Source organism: Octodon degus, unplaced genomic scaffold (assembly GCF_000260255.1).
Source record: "Octodon degus isolate 3935 unplaced genomic scaffold, OctDeg1.0 scaffold00018, whole genome shotgun sequence".
Lineage (NCBI taxonomy): Eukaryota > Metazoa > Chordata > Mammalia > Rodentia > Octodontidae > Octodon > Octodon degus.
The window spans coordinates 12,477,481-12,496,361 of record NW_004524594.1 but is presented as its reverse complement, the minus strand read 5'-3'; the positions used below and the strand labels follow the sequence as shown (position 1 = coordinate 12,496,361).

The 18,881-nt window shown below is 44.4% G+C and overlaps 1 protein-coding gene and 1 pseudogene across 4 annotated transcripts in view; both read left to right on the top strand.

Moving 5' to 3' along the window:
• Ldlrad3 (low density lipoprotein receptor class A domain containing 3) overlaps window positions 1-18,881 on the top strand; it is a 215,182-nt gene that overhangs the window by 33,637 nt on the left and 162,664 nt on the right. Inside the window, exon 1 of one of the 4 annotated variants that reach the window (XM_023710745.1) lies at window positions 5,103-5,165. The exons of the other annotated variants lie outside the window; for them this stretch is intronic. Coding sequence (XP_023566513.1) covers window positions 5,114-5,165 — 52 coding nt within the window. The 5' untranslated portion in view covers window positions 5,103-5,113. Of the gene's footprint in view, window positions 1-5,102; window positions 5,166-18,881 lie in introns of those variants that run through there. 4 annotated transcript variants of the gene reach the window in all.
• The window catches only part of LOC105741633, a 13,273-nt pseudogene continuing 1,632 nt past the window's right edge, over window positions 7,241-18,881 (top strand).

Here is an 18,881-nt window from a genome sequence, read left to right as displayed (position 1 = left end):
AGGCTGGCTTTGGAAGGTGGGGAGCAGGGGCCTCTGGAGCCCTGGAGCCACGCATGCCAATTGGAAGTGTCCTGGAGCCCACAGAGATGGGGTTGTTTTGTCTTAGAAGATGCCTAAATCTGGAGAGGGGGCAGTCAGTGAACAGTAGTGCAGTGGGAAGGTGTGGTGCTCTGTGTGCACTGGGAAAGAGGTGGTCTGGATGCTGCAGGGTTCCGAAGGAGGGACACCAAAATGCACCGGGCACCCAGGGCGGGTTCTGGAGGTGGCCTCGGTCTAGAGGAGACTGGAAGGGGGAGGATGCGTGCACTCAGCAAGGCACGCGACATAGCCCGTTCGGGCTGCTGTTAATGGCGAACCACAGACTGGTGACTCACACAGCAGGAGACATTTATTTCTTACAGTTCTGCAGGATGAAGTCCATGTTCAAGTTGCTCACGTAACCCAGGTTTCGCGAGCAGATTGCTGGCTTTTCGCTGCATCCACACAGCAGAAAGGGGACAGTGCTCCCTGTCCTCTTCATACCGCCATGGAGGGGGACGGGGCCCTGCATGAGAACTCCCCTGTCATGGCTTGATCACCTGCCCCAGAGCCTAATAATGGAATCACTGGGGTTCAAAACTGAATTTGGGGGCTGCAGAAACACTTGGTCCATTGCAAATGGAAGAAGCCTCAAGGAACGGGAAAGACGGGATGGGGCCCTGAGGGTGAGGGGGGCTGGTGCAGGGTAGTTCAGGGAGCAGGTAGGAGGAAGAGGCTTTCAGGAGGGCGATTACCATGGGAAGGACGCAGCTGTGTTACCAAGGGCCAAGACCATGGTCTCCAGAATCTGATGAGTGGAGCAGATTGTCCTCAGTTTTCGACTACTTCCTGGCTGTTTGACCCTGAGTGAGTAACTTAACCACTCAGGTGCCACGTCTGTAATGTGGAACAGTCCCTGTGACCCAGGCTCATGCAGATGAAGGGCTGTCTGCAGAGCCCCTAGCGCAAGCCCTCCACACAGAGCGTTCAGCAGTGTTACTTGCACTTCCTGTCGTGACCTTGCGTTTTAAATTCTCCTAAACAAAGTCGTGGTGAACCAGTCTCCGGTGCTTGCCTGCTGTCCTCTGACAGTCGCCACGGTAACCATAGTGCATGACTAACATATTTTTTGAAAGAATAAAACAGTGTTCCAGGGTAACCCTGAGGGCTTAGCGTGAAGCTGCTCAATGCGCCACCAAAGAAAGCAAAATAAAGTTTTCATTGAGTTTTCCCCTGAATAACAACGGGATGGAAGTCTAAGCTGTCACCTGGGCTTCCCCAGTGTTAGGGACAAGCACCAGCCAGGATGCCTCTGCGCTTGGCAGCTTGCCTGATTCATCTGTGGATGCAGATGTGGCGATGACTGAGAGCCCGAAGAAACAGAATTTCCACAAGAGTGGAGCTCAGAGATCTGCTCCTTTCCTAGCAACCTGGGAGGGCTGGTGCCTGCAGCAGCCTGAGGCTCTTTGTCCTGGGAGTAGAGACTTCATGAACAAGGCTATCTATCGCATGGACACCTCTTGCGTAGTGGCCCCTTTGCATGTCCCAGCAGAAGGGGTGCCCGGTAGAGCAAGCTTTCTCTTACATCCAGCAGGGACGAGCATCATAGGGCATGTGTTGGCCCCAAATCCAAACTGTTCTGAATGGAGAGTGCTGAGCAGCATGTGGCGATTGGATGTGCTTGGTCTGTTGCTTTGTTTCTGGAACTCCTTCCCGCGTGTCATCTCTAGAGAAATCAGACGCATCGCAGGTACTCACACTGTAACACCCGTAAGAGCAAATGACTTCATCTGAGCCAGAAATGAAATTCTCAGCAAGAGGTACCTGGCCTTTGGAAATCTCAGTGAGTAATGCCAACAAGATTATATCCCAATTGACAGTGGGCATCTCTCAGAGGTGGGATAATGGATAGTTGTTCTTTTCTGACTTCTTATTATTTTTGCACAGGGAGTGGTATGTGGAATGCTGGTGAGTATGCAAGGCTGCACAGGCTGGCCTGGCTGTGCCCTGGGTCCTTGTGTATGGCACATTATTTAATCTCTGTGTGCCTCAGTTCCAGCTCTGTGACATGGGAAATGACAGTGCAGTTCCCATCTCATAGAAATCAAGTATGTTTGTACCTGTTAAGTATTCAGGGCAGTGTTTTCCCTTGGCTTAGCTCTTGAGAACAATTAACCATACTTGTTAGTAATACTGCCATCCTTTAATATGTGCAAATGATAGTTCTAGGATGGTAAAGATAGTTGAAGTGTAAGAGAAAGGCTGCCTGAGTCCTACAGGCAAATGTGTGAGGGTTCTAGACTGCCTCTCATAAGGACCCAGAGAGAGATGTGCTGGGATCCAGTCCTTTGGTCTGCAGCTTCTTCACCTCAAGGGAAAGGACTCCTACCAGTGTCTCATGGCCTGCCTCTTGGAGTAGCCAGGGTTGGTGCCATAGAAGGAGAGCAATGCACAGACAGTTAGGATCTTAGGTTGGACACTTTTAAGCCAAACAGCTACAAGTCTGTTTTGTAAAATTGTCCACTGGGGGCTGGCCAGATAGCTCAGTGAACTAAAGTGCCTGCTTAGGCAGGCACAGGGACCAGGGTTCGATCCTGGGAGTGCTGTGCTGGCCCTGCCCCCGGGGCATGCTGAGATAGCACCCTGGGCATGGTGATGTGGGGCTATGATCCCAGCATTTGGGAGGGTGAGAATAGGAGGATCACTCTGAGTCCAGTCTGCGTACACCCTGTACTAAATAAATAAATATTATCCACTGGGCTTTACATATGATTTCTCTTCACTGAGAGTTCCGGGATAAACAGATCCAAGGATTGCTTCTCACTGGACATGCTCCTAAGCAGCCTTTTTCTTTCTTTAATTTCTCCTTGACTTCCTCAGTCCCCAAATCAGTATCCTTTTCCAGAGCATAGCTCACTTCCAACTCTCAGAGCATGGGAGCACTCAGAAATGTATTTCTTATAGTAGCCTAAATCTGCTCCCAAGGTCGGGGCAGGATTCCGAAGTTCCACCAGTTCCCTGCTAGCAGGAGTGCTCAGGCTTACGCTGAGTACAGATCTGAGCTGCCCTCGTTGCTGGCTGCGTGACTGGGCCAGTCTTTGTCTGCATCTGAGGACCGAATACGTGGCTGTGCAGAGTGCTACCGCCACAATGCTGCTGTTCTCTTAGGGGCTGGTGAGGCCCCACTCGAACTCCTCCTCCCAGGACTCCTGCAGAGGGGTTCTAGAACAGGCCTGTCTTCCTTATAAGGAATTACTCGAATGCTGGCAATTAATTGCCCTCAAATAAGATTGCAGATGGGGTTCCTGTCGAGTCCATTGGCTCCACACTCTTCCCATTGCGTGGCGGGGCACATCTCAGAAGAAAAGGTAAACTGTGATGGATAACTATATAGTCATGCTCTTGTGAACCAAAGTTTGGCCTGTGTGCACAGCTATGAAGCCCACACATAGGGAACACTCTTTCCTTGGGCTCTTTGATGCTCCAGGCCTTGTGCAAGGTCCCCCAGCCCCATTATCTGCATGTCCGAAGTATTTACGTTAGACAGAGTACAAAGGCAGATTTCTGTCATCACTTAATTTGTTAATTCTTCCACACTGTTTCTCCTGCCAGTTAACAACCCTCCTTAAAGTGTTTCGGCCTTGAGGAAGATTACAGAGGAGCAGCATCTGTCATGGCTAGTCCTATATTTGACTGGAGAGAGCAGGAATAAAATCAAAGCAAAACAAACAATTTAAGAAACAATACAGTGCCTCTGTGTGTGAATTCTAGGGCAGGCTAGCAGGCTGCAGCTGAGCAGGGGAGGGGAGTGGAGGGAGCAAGCTAATTTCTGTTCTTGACCTTGCAGGGACATTGCAAAATAGGATTTGGCTTCTCTAGGCCTTTGTTTTCTTCTGAATAGAAACCTACCCTCTGGCATCTTCCCAGAGACAATAATTATTTACAGGATCAACATCACTTTCACTTCTCTGCTGGTAGAAATGCAGAATTCTAAAGCATGAACGGAAGCAAAAGCATGACTGATAGGATGGATGGATGGATGCATGGATAGATGGGTGGATGGATGGATGGATGGATGGATGGATGAATATGGACGGGTGGATGGATATAGATGGATGCATGGATGGGTGGATGGGTGGATGGATGGATATGGACGGGTGGATGGATATAGATAGATAGATGGATGGGTGATAGCTTGGTTAATGGTGGGTGGATGAATGGATAGATGGAAAGATCAGTTGTGGGGTGGAAGGTGGGTAGATGGGTGGATGGGCGGGGGGATGCGTGTGTGTTTGTGTGTGTGTGTGTGTGTGTGTGTGTGTGTGTGTACAGATGCATGGACTAATGGATAGGTGAGTGAACACATGGGCCAGTGGATGGATGGATGGATCTAGAGACCAATGGTTAAAGGTAGAGACTTCGTACATTATAGCCGTCTCCTCTCCCAGAAGTCTTTCCTCCTCTTCTTCCTAGGCTAAATAGGCATTCCTTTTTGTGTTCCCAGAGCACTACTTTTCTTCACCTTTGATTTGTAAATAAGTAGATATAATCAAAAAACTAGAGGCACCATCTTTCCAGTGCAGTGGCAGAGCACGACAGCCTGGGACGGGCTTGTGTGTGTCCTACTGTTACCGCACCTCAAACAGTGTCAGCTCCTGGCACGGGAGAGGCTCCATACACACTTGTTGAATGGATCAGTGAAAGAACAGTGACTGTGCAAAGCCATGCTGCTTGCTTTTTGTCTCTTTCCCTGCTGCCAGATGGGATTGCCAAGGAGAGATGGGGTTCCTCCCACTTGCAGTGCACACGCACATGCACGCATGCATGCACGTGCACACACGCTGTCTGTGTCTGTCTCTCTTGAACTGTTTCTCAGGACTTTTCACCACAGTAGCTGCTGCTCCTTTTCCACCTCTCCTGATCCCAATTCTGACTTGTTAGTTAATTTTTCTTCCAAAGGTAAATATTTTTCCAAGTCCTAAACTGGGATGGCACGCCCCACCCACTATGCCCCTTGCATAGATACCTGTTATCATCAGCTTCTGCCATTGTATCTTGATGTTCTATTTGTGTTTAAAGGCAGAAGCTGGGCCTAATGAAGGGTTCAGGAACAGCAAACACCTGGAAGTCTCCACACTTAATTCCAGGTTTGTACAAACCCTCACTGTGCTCAGCACAGTTCCTGGGGTTTGGGCAGGCAGCACCGTTTCCTGGAGGAGCTGGCCCCCAGCTCGGACTGCCTGCATAGCCTTGGCACCCACGCGCAGCGGGTAAGCCTGGACACTAAAAGACTCCACACTTCTCATGGTTTTCTTCATGTATTTTGCTGCAAGGAGCTACCTGCTGCTGTGAATGAGCACGCTGGCTGTTCTAACCCTGAGTTTCCCCATCTGTAAAGTGACCTGATCATTCCCAAGCATCCTTAAACTATGACCATCTGTAATTCTTTATCCTCAAGGCGCCTTGTGAAAAGACAGACTGGTTCTCTGGCACGCTTGTGCGCGTGCGCGCGCGCACACACACACACACACACACACACACACACACACTTTAGGGTTGTGCAGAATGGCAGGACCCGACGTGAGCACACGGTATGGAAGCTCTGGGTCAGATGGCCTCCATTTGAACATCCCAAGTCTGCGTACTAGGCATCATACCCAGTGCTCTGCATGGCTGATCTCATTCAGTCCTCATATCCCCCATGAAGTCAGCCCTGCCTCTGACCCCTGCCTGCAGGTGGAGAACTGCCAGAGTTGAGTAGCTCTGGCTGAGGCACTCACTTGGGTGGCAGGACCGAGGTTTCGAAGTAGACCTTCTGTTTAGAACGAGCCCCTGAACCTCTCTGCTCTGCTGCCCCCTGCAGGTAAGTGTGTGGCATAGCACTGTGTGGGGGAGAGTTCAGAGTCTGCTGAAGCTCCCCGTGGTCTATGTAACATTTTGCTTTCTGCAAACAGAGAGCACAAATGAACAACTTTGCACCTCAGCCCTGGGAGGGTGCAGCAGGGGCTTGAAGCATCAGAACCTTGATGGATATCTCTTTTAGGGACACTGCGATCTACTGACAAAATCAGCAACTGCTACTCTCAGGAGACTGCTAAAAATGTCTGGCAGGTGCCCAGTCCTCCTGTCACCCCCAAAACCTTCGCTGCCACACAGTCCAGACTTTAAACTTTACTTTCATTCAGAAGCCTGGGGGACAGATCCTGACCAGTAGGTGGGGGCCAAGGCGTACTCCGCATCAAAGAGACCTGCAGGTACTTGATGCTGATGCTGGTCTTAGGTCTACACTCCGAGACTTGAGGGTCCAGGGTGTGGTTTTCAGCGCACTGAGCTGCTGTACCAGAATGGCCCAAGTCTTCAAGCAGCAGCACGAGGGCCTTCCTGAAGATTTTCCTGTAGTAGGACTGCAGCAGGACTCAGCAGGCTGCAGGCATTTCCAGGTGCCACGCTGTGGGAAACCTTGCCCTGCTCAGTGTTCCCGATGGTCAGAGCCCCTCCTGGCTTAAGACTGCCATGGGCAGGATTAGTTCCTGGGTCTCAGGGGAGGCCAGGCGCTTGCTTGTGTCCTGCTTGGGTGAGTCTGAACACACTTATCTTTGAAGATTGCTTGTCGCAGTTGCCTCTGTATGTCCTTAGGTGTGTAGTGTGTCCCCTAGACTCAAGCTGTCCCTCAAGCCAGAGTCCTGCCGTCCTCGCCCTTTCATTCCACGTGACTCCGCACCCACCTGCAGCCTGTCTTTTGCATCCATCAAAGTAAGAACTGTGGTCTGGGCAAGATGTCTGCGAACCTCTTAAGTGTTAGACGTAGCAAGTGTTTACATCCATCCTTACTTTTGAGAAATGCAGGACACCACTGGCCGTATCCTTCTCTTGCCCTCTTTGCTTGCTGGATTCCACCCGTTACTTCTGGGATAGCTGCTACCTTTTCTGCCTCCTCTCAGTACCACCACTCACCAGGAAGTGAAGGTAACCTTTCATCTAATACATTTTCCCTTGAAGATCCTATTCTGCTTCCATAAACTTATGATGCCCAGGTATTTATTTCCTGAAGGATTATCTTCTGAGAACACACTAGAATCACCTGAGTCTCCTCTTCTGTTAATTACCCTTTCTCTGCTTTCATCCACTACTAAGCCCAGTCAACTCTACCGCTAAGGCAGTGGCTCTCACCCAGGGGCAGTTTTGCCCCCCGGGGTCATTTGGCAGTGCCTGGAGACCGCTGATGGCCACAACAGGGGAACGGCTCATGGACAATGTGTGAGCCAGGAGTAGTGTGAGGCTTTTCACATTCATTGCACACCCAACAAGATTATCCAAACCTGAATGTCAGTAGGCATGAGGTTGCGGAGCCCTCCACCGCCCGTGTTGCTGCTCCCTTGGACCCAAGTCCTCAGTACATTCTCACCGGACAGCAGGGTGGTAAAAAGGAAGTCAGAGGAGATCGGTCTCATGACGTGTCATCACTAGAATTCCAGTCCCGAAGCTCCTTGGGCAGGGCTGGGCCTGGCTCTGGCTTCCCTCTCAGCCTCACTGTGTCCCCCACTACCTGCTCACGCTGGGCACTCTGCTCTGCCATCCTTGTGTCCATCCTTCTGCTCCAAGTTCTTTCCAGGCTCCTGGTGTGTTCTGGAGATTTTCTGTCTTTCTCATTTGTCTCTGTTGTCTGTCTGTCCCACACCCCCCTTGGGCTGCTGTCCTCTCACACCTGGCTTACCTTACCGCTTATCTTTCAGATCTCACCAGAATGGCCCCTGTTCCCTTTCCTCGTCACCCCCATTAGCCACATGGTTACTGCCTCTCCTATTTCCCTACAGCACCACAAAGCATTTAGTGCTGCCTGATGATTTTTATTGCTCCACTTGTCCTTCTTTCATCCTGCTAGAGCTCCTTGGCAGCAGGATGTCTCCTGCCTAGGGCAGAGCTCTGTTCCACCTATGCTTAGAGTGATGCCTAGCACACACTTGGTACACACCAATGGATGTCAGAGTAATGCTGGTAGCTTATGATTACACAATAGAATCTAAGACTTGCTGTAAATGCCCGATTTACATTAAATGTCCACAGTAGCTTTGTGGCTTGGTACCATGAGCATCCTCTCCACTGAGGCACCAGAAATGATACAACTTGTCAGAGCCCGTGTAGCTAAAAGGTGGCAACTCTGAGACTTGAACTTGAGCGCTGTGAGTCTGGAGTTGATCATTTTAATCACTGTATGACTCTGGAAGCAGGGCGGGTAGGCTCTGAGGAGTGAGGCACATGTGAGAACCCACAGACCTGGAATCTATTTTGATCTGAGTTCAGATTCTTAATGGACTTACGTTTTGTGATTTACATGCTGTGTCTTGGAGTTATGGGGGGAAGTACCAAAAATACCTTGGAGAAAATTAGGGTTTAATGTTCCAGATACCTGTCTCCATTCTAACTGCCAATTACATTTTCTTTGTTGTGTTGGACACCAGGACGTCCAGATGGGAATTTGAGCCCTGGTGCTAGCATCATGCAACACTTCATGGGGTGCATTTTGTCTGCTGTCTCTTCTGCTGCCGCTGTCCCCTGCTAACATGCTGTTCTCATTTGTAACTGATTTCTTTTCCTGAGTCAACTCAAAGACTGTATGAAAATAAACGATGAACTTACAACAAAGGATCCTATATGGAAAGCATATCAGTGGGCAAGTTAAGCTTCCAGATTTTCAGTGTCCTTTGTACAGTATTGGGAATCATTCCTGCCTCCTAATCTTTCACTGGAGTGTAAGTGGGGAGAGCCCTTGAAGTCCAGAGTATGTGATAAATATTCATAAGCGCTGGTGTTTACCTCTTCGATCACGTACAATGACAGTGAGGGAGTCTTATGTCAGTGCCTGGCCCAGTGAGGGGATTGGGCAGTGGTTCAATGTCTTTTTATTTTAAATTAATTTTTTAAAATGTGTTTGGTACCGGGTCTCACTATGTAGCTCAGACTCATCACTCATAGTGATCCTCCTATTTCAGCCTCCCCAGTGCTGGGATTACAGGTGTGTGCCACCACGTCCAGTCTTAGTGGCCAGCTTGGCCACACCCGGGGTGGGGCTGACACAGCATGTGGTCCTGGGGATCAAACCCAGCTCCTTGTGCTTGCCTAGGCAGGCACTTAGCCTGCTGAGCTATCTCCGTGGCCCAGTGGTTCAGTGTCTTACTGAGCCACTCCTATATGCTAACTACGGGCTCCACTCCAAGAGCCACAGCAAGTAATGGCTGTCATCTTGTCCTATTTTAGGTGACAGTTTTGACTACAATAAATTGGTTGTCAAGCAGCAGAATAACATTAGGTTTAGTAAACAGAAAAGATTCTACCATGATGCGGGGGATTTGTATACGGAGCCCAACCTGACAAACAGGAAGTATTTACTGGAAAGAAAATGAATCAGATCCCACTTAAGGTTTTGGTTGCCATGGCACCTATTTGGCCAGTCTTTCTTTAGCTGGATTTTAATGTAGTAGTGAGGAATGTCAACCGTAGCGTCTCAAGTCTCAATTGCCTATTGGCTTATAAAATGCTCCAGTTTATGTACTGTTACTCTGTAAAGCGATCCTATTTTAAGGTGACGTAGCCACCCATTTCCAGATTCTGAACCACTTCGAGGGCTCTTCAAAAAAACCAGAAAACAATAAGTATACAATTAAAAGCTTGTAGCCTTTATTAAAAGCTTGGCATCTTCTTATTTAATCTTCATAACTATTTTGTAAGCCTGATAAGGAAGTAATGTCCAGTTAGGTAACATGCCAAGATTCTGGAGGAGGTGGATCTAGGATATGAATCCCTAACCCTTTACTTGTAACTGTTAATATGGTTATTTTAAAAATTTAACTAGAAAAGGTGAGAAAATTTCCCTACTACAAAATCCTTCAGTCTCAAAATAGTTGGCCTTTTGGGGCCAGATGAGTCTGCTGTGCAGAACTCCGGAGCTGTAGGCTGTTTCACAGCCCCCGTGCCTGGCCCCGTAGGCACCAATGGGACAGTTTCTGCTGCCTACTATGGCCCAGAGAACCAACTAGGCTAACTGGGCAGGGTCTTGGCCAGTTCATTCTTCCTAGAAGAGCACAATTCTTTCATTTCATTTCAGTCTTCTTAGATCTTAGGAATTCTCAGAAAGTTTTGTTTTTTATTTGATTATATTCAGGGAGCTCTGTGGCTATTGCCACTGTCTAATTTTTAAAACATTTCCATCATCCCAAGACGAAATACTGAAACAAAAAGAAAAAAGAAGACATCCTGAACCATTGGCTGTCATTATTCATCCCTCCCTCCTCCATTCCCAGGAAACTACTAATCGACTTTTGATCTCCATAGATTTGCCTTGTGCTGAAGATCTCATGTCAATAGAGTGATGACTTGTAGCTTTTTCTGTCTAGCTTTCTTCTCTTAATACAAGATTTCCAAGGTTCATCCATGGTGTTACACATCAGTACTTCATCCCTTTTTAGTATCAAGTAATATTCCTTCACATGGAATGTAGGCATGCAGGTTCGTTGTTTGTGTATGAATTATCAGTTGTTCTAGCTATTTGTTAAAAATATTATCTTTTTCATTCAGTTTTCTTGGTATGCTTATCAGAAATTAGCTATAAAATTAACTATTTTATCCTTTTTTTTTTGTATTTAGGACAAGGTGTACAGGGTCTGACTGCGTAGATTAGGCTCATAGTGATCCTTAATCCCCTAAGTGCTGGGATTACAGGTGTGTGCCACCAGGCCTGGGCTCAGTTGCCATCTCAGTGCACCCTGGGGGTGGGGCCAGCATGGCAGGCCTAGGTATTTTATTCTTCTGATCTCAATGTCTATTCTTATGGCATTGTCTTGATGTTGCTAGTTTTTTGGAGATGTTGGAATCAAGAAGTATTAGGCCTCCAACTTTGTTCTTTCTTTTACACAGCTTTGACTGTTCTGAGTCTTTTGCATTCCCATACAGATTTAGGATCAGCCCCTCAGTTTCTGCAGATAAGCCAGCTGAGGTTTCGACAGAGATTGCCCCGAATTTGTCTACCTGTGTGGACGTTGTCTTCCAGTCCATGAACATGGGATGTCTTCCTGTGAAGGCCTTTAATTTCTTTGAATGATGTTTTATAATTTTCAGGGTACAAGTTTTGCCTTTCTGTTTCATTTACTTGTATTTTCTTCTTCCAATACTGTCAAACTGTACATGAATTTGTTTTCTTATTTCATTTTTTATTTGTGGATGACTTTACTTAGGCAGACTTATCTTGTCTCATGAAACCTTGCTGGACTTTCTGTGTGTGTGAGATCTTTTTTCTTGTTTCATACAGATATTCAGAGCTGCAGATTTCTCTCTCAGCCCTGCATTAATCTGTTTTCATGCATTTTTTCATCATGTTTTTGTCTTTATTCATCACACAGTATGTTCTAATTTCATTTGTGCTTCTTTCTTTGAACTATGAATTATTTAAGAATGTTTTATTTAATATCCCCATATTTGTGAGTTTCACAAATTTCCTTCTGTTATTGATTTCTACTAACATTCCATGGTGGTTAGAGAACATAACATTATATGATTTCATTCCTTTTAAATTTACTGAAGTTTGTTTTTTGGCTTCAGTGGGGTCTATCTTGGAGAATATGTCCAAGGAGAAATACCGTGGAGAAAAGTACATTTTGTTTTCATTGAGTGGAGTGTTCCAAAGACATTTCTTACATCTAGTTTGTTTACAGTATTATTACACCTTCCATTTCCTACTAAATTCCAGTTACTGTATTACAAATTGAAAGTATTGAAATTACCAGTTTAGTTGTCTGCTTCTCCCTTCTGCCTAATTTGGTTCTGTATTTTGGGGCCCAGATTTTAGGTGCATATAATCATGACTCTCTGGTAGATTAACCATTGTATCATTAAAAACTGTCTCTGGAGAAAATGTTTTTGCCTTCTATTTTATCCGGTATTAATATTGCCAATGCAGTTGAATTTGAATAGTTTTCGTTAAGCCTCCTAAGCTTAAATTCTAATGCCAACATGGGATTGAAAGTCAGTGCTCATTTAGGATAAATTAGAAGCTGAGAATTACTGTTTTGTTTTTAAAAGTTAGCCCACAGCTATGAAGAGACGCTAGTGATGGAATGGTCTGGTTCGTGTGATTGGTATCGAAGTTACCATAGAAACTTCTAGATGCTTTGGTGAAAGCCTTTTCTGAAGCAATATTTGTGGTGGGAAGGAAGGAAGTTCTGCCTTCCTGGAAGGGATATATTTGAGTTCTGTTGGGCAATCTGAACATTCTCTAGCCTAGTTTGTCAGAGCAGCCCGAAGGGCCTCCTTCCTTCTCTGCTCTGTGGACACCTGTACTGGTCAGTTTGCCTGTTACTCAGATTAATTACTTGACACCCGTGTAAAGGAGGAAGAAACTCTTTGCTTGGCTCATGGTTTCAGAGGACTTAGGCCATGGCTGGTTGGCTCAGAGGCAGGAAAGCTATGGTGGAATAAAGTCGCTTTACTACTCCCCTGGGTCAGTGGTGGAGAACCTATGGCACACTGTGCTGCAGCGCAGCGCCCTCTCTGCTGGTATGGGAGCCAAGCTGCTCCAACCACTGAGCATCAGAGAGTAGTTGTTCTTTCTGAATAAAAACCTCAGTATTCAGATTTAATTGCAGTGTTGGCACTTTGCAATGAAGAAGTAGGTTTGGGGTTGCAGTTTGCATACTCAGTCTCTAAAAGGGTTGCTGTTGCTGCCCTAAGTGAGTCCCATCACCACACTTACCTAGACCCATGTGCTGGCCTGGAAGGCCCTGTTCCTATGGGTGTCATTTCAGCTTAATTCTTAGATCATATGCCTTACTCTGCTCTTTCTATAGTCAGTGCAGTAACAAAGAGACCAAATTTGAGACCCAGAGTTCTACTGCTCATGTGGTTTTTGTGGAAAAGGCCAGGTAAACCATTCAAAGACAATTCTAGAAAGCGCATCGAGAATAAGCTTCTTGGGCTGGCCAGATAACTCAGCAGATTAAAGTGACTGCTTAGGCAGACACAGGGGCCAGGGGGTTCGATCCCCAGCTTGCCATGCCAGCCCCGCCTCCAGGGTGTGCTGAGACAGCAAATGAGACTTGGCGTGGTGGCATGCATCTGCAATCCCACAGCTTGGGAGGCTGAAAATGGGAGGGTCACTACGAGTCCGAAATGTGTAGTGAGACCCTGTAGACCCTGTACTAAATGCATTAAAAAAAAAAAAAAAAGAAAGAAAGAAAGAATGAGCTGCTTCTTTAGAAGCACAAAGGTAGAAAATGTGCACAGAAATGAGAGTTTTCAAAAGAACGCTCTCAAGGTTTTCCAGCGGCCAGGAGGATGAGATTGTGGAGGCTCTGACAACTTAAACCTCCTTTTGGCAAAGCTGGCCCTCCCTGCCCAGCAGGGTGGAAAGTGACTTAGGATCGTCTTCTTTCCTGGAATTTGTTGAAATGTGAAAACTGTCTTTGATTTCTGAACTCCTTTGCTTCTTTTCCTTGTTTTCCTTTTCTTATCTTTTTTATTCTCCTCTGCTTCTAAGGAGTTGTCCCTTGGATCTCGCCCTCCTTGAATTGGCTGAACCCCTATACAGGCAACTCCTTTTCGAGGTGGAAACTGTTCTGTTCTGTTTGCATCTGTGTTTGCACATCTGTTCTTAATTCTGGGGCTTCAGATCCACCATCAGGAAGTTTTTGTACTAAGCAAGGAAAGACCTCCAGAGGCCGACTTATCTGACTCACATTTATTTATTATTGCTTTAGATCTTTTCTCCCCCTCAACATTTGTCTGTAGAAGTATCAGTAGGGAATGTCTTAGTTTCCTGCCTGTAGAATCTCTGGAATTTTCATACCAAAATGTATGCACATAAACAGACCTACAGACTTTCTTACACACATACACATTATACACATATGCATGATAAACAGCCCAAATAAATAACTTTTAAAAACCCTTCCATTTATAAGCTAAAATTTCCAGTCCCCAACTTGCTTGGTTATTTTGACTTGTTTTTCCTTATCATTCTTAATAATAAGATTGTTTAAAAAGATATTGATAATCGCTTAGAATTCTCCATAATTTATAATGCCGTTTCCCCTGAAAGCCCAAAGAATGTCATAGACTTTTCTCTGTTCTATTCCTGGAGGTGTTGGGTGGTGGTATGGAGGACTTTCCTTGACTTACATGGTCTCAGAATACCCTGATGAGACTATTAAGATGTTTTTCATTTAAAAAACCAAAAAAACAAAAACAAAACAAAAAAAAAAAAACACAAATGAATTTCACACACAATGCTTATGTAAATAGAAATGTCTGCTGGCTCCTAGGATACGTACAGACCCCTGCCAGGTTATCTCCTAGGTCCACCTCCTGCCACAAAAATCATGTTCCAGATATTCTGACTTCTCTCAGATCTGTGTGCAAATTGTAACCTGTCCATCTTGTCCTCTTGTCTGGAGTGCCCTCCCCTCCCCTTGCTCACCAGTTCATTCCTAATCATCTTTTATACCCAGCTGCAGTAGCCCTGCTTTATGAAGCATTTCCAGGCTCAGGGAGTATTATGGTTTGTATCTGGTTGCCCCCACCAAAGCCTCATGCAATCATTGGGGTGGCTTCTGGAGTTTGTGATTAATTCATGATTCAATGATAGGATTATGGGTGTGATTACTACACCCACCCTGGGGCAGATAATCTGCTTTTGAACTGCCTCAGCCACTGTTCTATCCTTTGCTCTTTTCCACCACCATGAATGGCTGCCCTCTTCCGTATGCCTCTCTGCCTTGGAGCGAGCTAAATATGGACTAAAACTTTTACTAACTGAGCTAACTAAACTTTCTCTTCCTTAATTCTGGTTGTTGGATATTTTGTCCCAGCAATGACAGAAAAGTAACTAAGACAGAGTCATACCCTTTGTGAGACATTGTGTACTTTGGCTATTTCTTACATATTGAGTATGCACTGCTGGGTGGACATTGAAAACAATTAGTGGTAAGTAATGCTACATAGTAATACCACATAACATTAAATATTACGTAGTGCTATATTTTGAAGTACACTTTATAGTGAAATACCAATTAATACTAACTGATACAGCCGGTATGCAATAATAGCTAATACAGTACTGGCCATGCTAGCTAATGCTGTATTCTAGAGAAAACTTTAAGCAATTGTTTTGTCTGGCTTAGTACCGACTAAATTACTAGGTTGCTTGTTTGTTTGTTTGTTTGTACAGGGGATTGAACTCAGGACCTTGAACTTGCCAGGCAGGTGCTTGTGCCACAGAGCTGTCTCCCCAGCTCCAATCTTAGTTTTTTGAGCAATCTCCACACTGATTTCTATAGTGATTGTACCAGTCTACACTCCCACCAGTAGTGGAGAAGGGTTCCTTTTTCCCCATAGCTTCTCCAGCATTTGTTATTGTTTGACTTCTTAATGATAGCCATTCTTTCTAGCATAAGATGGACTGACAGCATTGTTTTAATTTGAATCTCTAGGATGACCAATGATATTGAACATTTTTCATATGTTTATGTGCCATTTTTGGATTGGGTCTTTGAATTGTGGAGGCATTTTTTTTTAATTCTTTATATGTTCTAGATAGAAGTCCTTTGTCTGAGGAAGAGGCTGCTATAATTTTTTTCACAACTTGTGGGTTTTCTTTTTACACTGTTGGTGATATATTTTGATGTGTAGAAACAAAAAGATGAGATTCCAATTATAGGTTGTTTGAAGTATTTCTGGTACAGTTTGGTTTTTGTTCATAAACTCTCTACCTACCCTGTATCTTCAAGACTTCTACTTACTTTGTCCTCCAGAAGATTTAGTGTTGCAGTTTTAATGTTTAAATCTTTGATCCATTTTGACTGTAGTTTTGTGCATGGTGATAGCCATGGGTCTAGTTTTAGCCTTCAGCATATGGAAAGCCAGTTTTTCCACACCATTTATTAAAGAGGCTATCTTTCTTCCAGTGAATATGTTTGGCCCCTTTGTCAAAGGTAAGGTGGCTGGGTGTGTTTGTAGTTGTGTCAGTGTAGTGCTTGATAGGTTGTGTCAACTTGAGAAGTTAAGAGCTTAACTACATCAACCCAGAATTTCCATACTCTAAGGTGTGGAGGCCCCACCCTAGTGGTGACTCACCACTTAAAGGATATAAAAGGTATATAAGGAAGGACTGAGGGTTCCATTTTTTTTTTTTTTCCTGGAGGAGCTCTGGTCTTTGCTGTCACATTGGGCATCCTTTTCTTCTAGTGCAGACTCTTTGCTTCCTTCTCAGATCCTTCAGCCTCCTAATGTTGACTAATCAGCCTTCCATCAAGACCCATTGATCTCCTGATACAGACTTACACAAAACACTGCAGTGAGCTCCAGACCCTGGAGTAAATCCTTCAGTCTCCAGACATCCTCTGCACACTTCCTCATCCAACCTTGTGACTGGCTCTGACTCTGTGATTAAGCCAATCTTGTAATTTCTTATACATTTATACATCTTGTATTATATCTGTTCCTTTAGTAAAACACTGATACAGTCTGCATTTTCCATTGATCCTTAGGTCTGTTTTTTTGCCATTACCATGCTGATTTTATCACAGTAACTTTGTAGTATAATTTCAACTGAGGAATTGTAATGCCTCCTGCCTTGCCTTTGTTGCCTAGGATTGCTCTTGCTAGTCTACATCTCTTCTGGTTCCAAATGAATTTTAGCAATGTTTTGTCTAGATCTGTGAGGCATACTAATGATATTTTAATCAGGATTGCATTGAATTTATATAGCAATTTTGTAAGTATGGCCATTTTTACAGTGTTGGTTCTTCCTACCCAGGATCAAGACATATCTTTACATTTGCCGAAATCCTCTTTGATCTCTTTTTTAAATTTTCAAGTTCACTTACTGATACTGAGTTATTTAGAATTTTTAGATCTGGACTCAGCTTTCATAGTTCATATGCATCTAGGAATCTGGCATTTCTTCTTTGTTTTCCAACCTGTGAGGGTAGAGATTTTGGAGATAGGTATTGATGATCTTCTGAATTTCTCTAGGTCTGTAGTGATCTCACCCTTTTCATTCCTTACTGTATGAATTTGATCTTTGTTTTGCTTTTTTTGAAAAGGTTGGATAGCGGTTTATCAATTTTATTTATTCTTTCAAAGAGCCAACTCTTCGATTTGCTAATTCTTTGTATTGTTTTCTTCATCTCCATTGCATTTGTTTTTGCTCTGATCTTTATAATTGGGCCAGGGAGATGGCTCAGTAGAATAAGCACTTGCCTGGCAAGTACAAGGGCCAGAGTTCAATCCCTGGTTCCAGAAAAACAAAAACAAAAATAAAAAACCTGATCTTTATAATTTTCTGCCCTCTTTGGGGCTTTAGACTTGACTTGCTCTTTTTTTTAGGAGTTTGAGGTACAAGATAGGATTGTTTATTTGGGCTCATTTAGTTTTCCTGATATGAGAATTTACCACTATAAGTTTCTCTCTTAAGATAGCATTCATTGTATCCCATAGGTTCCACTACATTGTGCCTGCATTTTCATTTGATTGTAAATATTGTTTAATTTCTTCTTCAATTTCATCTGTGACCCATTGATTATTTAGGAGGGTATTGTTTAGTTTTTATGTGCTTATTGAGTTTTGGCTGGTTTTTTTGTCATTAATTTCCAGTTTCTTTGCAGGATGGTCAGATGATATGCATGGGATAATTTCCATTCCTTTGTATCTACTTAAGCATGCTCTACATGCTAGTATGTATTCTGTCTTGGAGAATATCCTGTCTGCAGCTGAGAGCAATGTGTATTCTGATGGTATTTGTTGGAACACTCTGTAAAGGTCTACTAAGTCCATTTCTTCACAGATTGGGTTTAGTTCTGTTATTTCCTTGCTGATTTTTTTTTTTTTTTTTTTTTTTTTGCTTAATTGATCTCTTTGCATCAGTGGCATGTTAAAGTTGCCCAGTATAATTGTGTTATTGCTCATTTGATTTTTCATGTCTTTTAAAACTTGTCTTACATAGTTGGGTGCTTCTACGTTGGTTGCATATATATTTGTGATTGTTATCTCTTCCTCTTACAATTTTCCCCTAACAAGTATGTAGCGACCTTCTTTATCTCTTTTAATCATTTTTGGTTGAAGTTGACTTTGTCAGCAATCAGAATAGTTACCCCTGCTTTTTTTGGGGGGGGGGTTATTGTCTCATGGAGTATCATTTTCCATCCTTTGACTTTCAGTCTATTACTTTCTTTTTGAGTTAAATGATCCCCAGTTCTGCATGCTGCACTGGCCCTGCCCCAGGGGCACTCTGAGCTGGCGACTGAGTCGGGGTGTGGTGGTGCATACCTGTAATCCCATCACTGGGGAGGCTGAAAACGGAGGATCACAATGAGTCTGAGCTGCATAGTGAGACCCTGTACCAAATACATAAGTGAATGAAAGAAAGAAAGAGAAAAAGAGAGAGAGAGAGAAAGAAAGGTGTTTCTTCTATAAAGCATATTGTTGGATTTTTTTTTTCCTTGATCTACTCTGCCAATCTGCTTCTTCTGATTGGCAAATTGAGGCTGGCCATTTGTATTGATGGTTATAACTGATATGTGTTGGCTTATCTTTGTCATGTTATTGTCCTACTGTAGGATCTCTACTTTTCCTCTATGTTCAGTTGTTGGTTCTGCTGGGTAGTTCTTTTTTGTTGTTCTTGAAGTTGTGGCCATTTTTGTTTCTTTCTGAAATATCTGTCAGTACTTTTTGTAGGGTTGGTTTGGTAGTCATGAATTTCTTCAGTTTTTCTTTGTCATGGAATCTTCTTCTTCTTCTTCTTCTTCTTCTTCTTCTTCTTCTTCTTCTTCTCCTTCTCCTTCTCCTTCTCCTTCTCCTTCTCCTTCTCCTTCTCCTTC